Source organism: Apium graveolens, chromosome 5, assembly GCF_009905375.1.
Source record: "Apium graveolens cultivar Ventura chromosome 5, ASM990537v1, whole genome shotgun sequence".
Taxonomy (NCBI): Eukaryota; Viridiplantae; Streptophyta; class Magnoliopsida; order Apiales; family Apiaceae; genus Apium; species Apium graveolens.
The window spans coordinates 301907588-301912936 of record NC_133651.1 but is presented as its reverse complement, the minus strand read 5'-3'; the positions used below and the strand labels follow the sequence as shown (position 1 = coordinate 301912936).

The 5349-nt window shown below is 34.3% G+C and overlaps 1 protein-coding gene across 1 annotated transcript; it reads left to right on the top strand.

Annotated features, from left to right (window-relative positions):
* The first annotated feature begins 3348 nt into the window (after positions 1 to 3348).
* LOC141661115 (uncharacterized) lies at positions 3349 to 4821 on the top strand. The gene is made up of 2 exons (XM_074468098.1): positions 3349 to 4749; positions 4813 to 4821. Exons 1-2 carry the CDS (start codon positions 3349 to 3351, stop codon positions 4819 to 4821), a joined length of 1410 nt encoding a protein of 469 aa, XP_074324199.1.
* The last annotated feature ends 528 nt before the right edge of the window (positions 4822 to 5349 follow it).

Genomic DNA, 5349 nt, shown 5'->3' with positions numbered 1-5349 from the left:
GAGTGCAAAAAACGGGTATTATTGTACTTCGCCCTGCGAATGCATGAGTCTCCGTTAATATTAATATATTTTTATTTTTATTTTATATAATTTTATTAGAATTTTATATAAATAATTAAATATTAAATAATGATTAAATAATTATAATTTCATGGTATATAATTTCAAATTAAGTTTAAATAGTATAAATTATACATGATTGACAGTATTCTAAAAATCCCCGATTAATCCCCTACAAAATATCCGACCGATTCGATTTTTGAAATCTGATTTATTTTTACGAATTTTTCTTTATTGCAGTATATATATTTCTTTTTTAAAATTAAAATACTATATTAATTTAAAAATGAATAATTATAGAAATTATGATATAATAAATATATATTTGTTAATAAATAACTAATATAATCATAATAATATATTAAATATTATTTAATATTATAATACATCTGATTTTTACTCCGATTAATCCCCGATTTTCAATTAATCCTAAATCGGTAGCTCGGCCGATTTTTCCCGATTCCCGATTTTTACAACACTGATGATTGATGAGATCTTATTCATAAATAATAACATAAATGTTTGTTATTAGTGAGATTCGAATCTGAAAACTTATATGTATTTTTATAAATAATAATATAGATGTTTATCTTAAACGGGATTCGAACCTGAGAATTTATATGTATCTTTATAAATAATAATAATATAAATATTTTTTGTTGAGAGATTCGAACCTGAGAACTTGTGGAGTGTATTTTTTTTAGTATTTGGATCTAACGACTCTGATTATTTGATGAAGAAGATCTGACGGTCGTGATAAAAAAGGATAACCAAAATGAGGGGTTAACCAAATTACAAATTATACTCTATTCTGATTATTATAGTATATATATAAGTATAGATGTGTTTTGTAAATATTTTTTACTATTTTTTCAGTTATATCAAAAATTCTAATAAACATATTTTAGTTTTACATAATATATTTAAAATTTTAATAAAAATGTCATAATTATTATATTATAGAACATTAAATATAAAAGTATAATATATTCTATAATTTGTGCATAACATATATATATATGCTGCGTAAAAAATTTCTCATATTTTTATTACAAAATTTTGTTTTTATTAATATAACACGTGTATTTTAAATAAGAGATTAAAAAATATACAAAAAAAAAAAATAATTTCTGTTATTCACTAATTAAGGTATTTTTTATGAAGCCTAAGTCAAGTTCTATTTTAATTTTCGCTGCAGCAAAAAGAACACCGATTCAAATTAACTTTACGAACTTACCTTACTGTACATTTGTATTAGTTTTAATTGCAAATATGTTGCGATTCTCGTTCTCACTCGTGAATTAGCTTACACGCGAGTACATCTAAAAATGTACGGCACGTCCTCGATCAATTGTCTTACTTTAATTTTTAAACCTAGCTAGATTTACGACTTTAATTTTTAAACCAAGCTAGATTTATAATTTGCATGATACACGGATTTTTATTAATATTTTTATATTATTTAAAATTATAATAAATCTCTTTTATTTAATATTAAATAATATACAATTGATGATATTTAAACTATTAATCTTATTAATATATTTATAAATAATAATATTAATATTTATTGGTGGCGGGATTCGAACTTAAAAGTATGATAGCGTATATATAATAATATAAATATTTGATGTTGACGAGATTCGAACATGTGAGTTTGACTATTGTAAAAATATTTGTTATTGGCGGGATTCGAAACTGGAAACTTGAGCAGTATATATTATTTTAGAATTTGGATCTAATTATATGTGGTGCCCATAGGGCTCCATTAAATTAGATTGATCTAGTGACTTAGATTAATTCTAATTTTCATTTTAAAAATTATTTCTATTTGATCATCTTCTTATATCATTACATATATTTTAGATGATTTTTATTCTTATATTAACTATATTTTGCATTTAATTGAATCATTATTAATTAGATTTTAATACCTTATTATAGGAAGTAGAGAATTCTAAATTAGAAAGAAATGGAGTTAAATTAAAAGAAAAATTAAATTTATTGGGTTACTTGCGCAAGACTCGTTGGAGCTAAATGTCGGGTTTGGGCGATTCAACTGTCCATATATTAAATTTTAAGGGAAACAATCTAGGATCAAATTAGAAAAGTCAACTATGAATTTTGAATTTGAAGATATATACTGTTGGCCCAAGAGAACACGACCAAAGGAGTTGCAATTAGGATAATTAAGAAATATAATGTTAAGCCCAAGAAGGTCCATCTTGTAAGATATAGCCCATTTGGGACTTGGTATAAATATAGGACAACAACCTCATTTGAGGAGGTTGGCAAATTAAGTAAAGAGATCACCTTCTTATTAATAATAGTCTTAATATAATATTAATAATATTAAGGCATATCATTTGGCGCTAGAAAGAGCTTTACTTTACAGATCCAACCGAAATATGATTTTTGAAGAGATTGATCCAGGAACGGCCGGACCAACTCAGGTAAAGGAGTTGACGGCAGAAATTGTCATCGACCCCTCGACCCACGGTGGTCAAGAACCGCCCAAGCAATCGGCGTTAAAGCCTAAAAGTTTATTTCCTCCACCGGAGGGTCCTTCTCATGATCAACCGGTGAACTTGAAAGAGGATCAAAGAGACCAGAAGAGAAAGTTCACATCAGATCAACGTTTAAAAGTACAGACATCCAAAGGCAAGAAGGTTCTCTCAAGCGACATGCGACTCCATCTAGAAAAGAAAGAAAGACTAAAGGCTCAAAACAAAGAAGACCCGGAAGAGATGCTTTACTCAGATGGAGAGCTTGAGCTCCTAGAACGTGAGACTCGAATGCTTCAAGCCAAGCTCGAGCGAAAGCGTGAAATTTATCGTCTCCGTCGAGAGCTCTAGAAAACGTCAATACAGAATCAGGGACAAGATGATGAGCTCTACGATGAGGATGATGACGCCGAATACGAATACGAACCATCGGTAGAGTCAACATATTATCATCCGCCGATGTCTCTCAGCGAACCGAGTCCACAGAGTCCATCTCCCATGAAGAATTTGCCAAAATGCAGGAGGAAATCGCTCACATGCGCACCATAATGAGAAATCAATCAGGATTCGAAACTGTCTCCGAAAGCTCCCTGTCATTGGTCCTCGAGAAGGCGCGCATCAACAGGACGCTAAAAACTCCTACCCTCGATCATTACGACGGATCTTCAGACCCGTTGGCATTTCTCAACACGGCCGCATGGCCTTCTTCAGCCACTCAGAAATTGCTCGTTGTCAATTTTTCTCCACGTGCCTTCAATGAACAACACTTCGATGGTACAACAATATGCCCCCTCGATCAATCGACTCATGGACAACCCTAAAGAGCAAGTTTCAAGATCGATTCTCCAGTAACTACAAAGGAATCGAAGTCATAGCGTCAATGATGACAATGCACCAACATTCTGGTGAGAGCCTCCGAAGTTTCCTTACTCGATTTGGAGTAGAAATAGCGGAAATCCCGGATTTGATAGAGCAGATGACAGTCAATTTCCTGACAACATGCGTTGATAAATCTAGATATGGGCTACTCCTAGAGGAAATTTTTGAAAAAAGGCCAAAAACCATTCAAGCTGCATTTCAGATTATAGAACATCGCATGATGCTTCAAGAAGCAGTAAGCTGCATACAATCCCCTCGACGGTCATCAAGATATGATCGACGCCGTAGCTATAGTCCACGATCTCCCGCTCATGAAAGACGCCGAGAATGTCGCCAATCAACACCGTCGTGTACAGCTGACCACCCTCTGAGGGATAGAAGAGAAAGGTATTGGAAACCACGTAATCGACCTGGGAAAGAATTTACTAAACTCAACGGCGAAAAGGCAACAATTCTAGCAATATTTAAAACAGAACCAGACTACCGTCCCCCAAGACCCATGAAACCTGGCAGGCCTTCAAGCTCCAGATATTGTGATTATCATGAAGACACCGGCCATACAACAGAGCAATGCTTTCAACTCAGCAACCTCATCGAGGGAAAGATTCATCGGGGACAGCTTGTTCACTATGTGCAACAAGATGATGCGCCAAGGCGCCACCATCGAGATAAGGACGATCGAGTCATCGACGTCATCTTTGGCGGTATAGCCACTCAGGGCCTCTCTCACAACTCTCGCAAGCTTTATGCTCGAGAAGTTTTTAATAACAATCCCTCGATAGCCAAACACCCTCGAGCGAATCCCTCCCCAGTCATATCTTTCTCCGATGATGATTACCGTCTTGATCTCATCGAAGGCCCCCAGGATGCCCTTGTCATCACCATGCGTGTGGGAAACAACACAGTCAAAAAGATGCTAGTCGATAATGGTAGCTCCGTCGACATCCTATATCATCATGCTTTCTCCCGAATGGACATCGGAGATCGAAGACTTGAAAACTCTCGAATACCTTTGTATGGGTTCACCTTTGTAGGAACTATCGACATGCCAGTACTTTTTGGCTCTCCACCGTGTCAAGTTTGGAAGGTGGTCAAGTTCCACGTGATCAGTGCCTCCTCTAGTTTCAACGCCATATTAGGGCGAACAACAATCACTGCACTTCGAGCTATAAAGTCTATCTCCCACTTGAAAATGAAATTCCCCACAGACTTTGGCATAGGAGAAATGATCGGTGACCAGGCAACAGCAAGACAGTGCTACTTAACCACAGTGTCTCCAAGAAAAAAGACGGATGAGGAATTAGAGGTCAATCAAGTGAAAGAGGAGATATACATATATGTAAAGTGCATACTGATGATAATGTTACAGACCCGCTGACTAAGGCTTTGTCGCATCAAAAGCATGAAGGTCATACTAGTTCCATGGGTATTAGATACATGGGTGATTGGCTCTAGTGTAAGTGGGAGATTGTTAGTGTTTGTTCCCTAGAGACAACACTATTATGTTTATATTATAAAATATTTGGATTATTAATTATGATTATATGGATTATTCTTTAGTAATTTATTATATCTTTATTTTCTGCGATAAGATGTTAGATTAATAAATATCCTTGGAATATGATATCTAAATCTATATCTCTAAGTACATGACTTAGAAATGAGATTATGAGAATAGTATTGATATTCCTAAAGTTCCCTAGCCAAGTATTATTGTTAAGGGAAGATAATAGATACATTGAGACTAGTGTGTTTGTCGGCTGATGATCACATCTCAGTGATCATCGGTATGGTGATACTAAAGTCAAAACACAGGTACATGTATTAAATACATGATGCTGGATTGACCCGTTGTGAGATACTACATGTTTATAGTGTCATAAGTTAATCTCACAGTGATAATGAT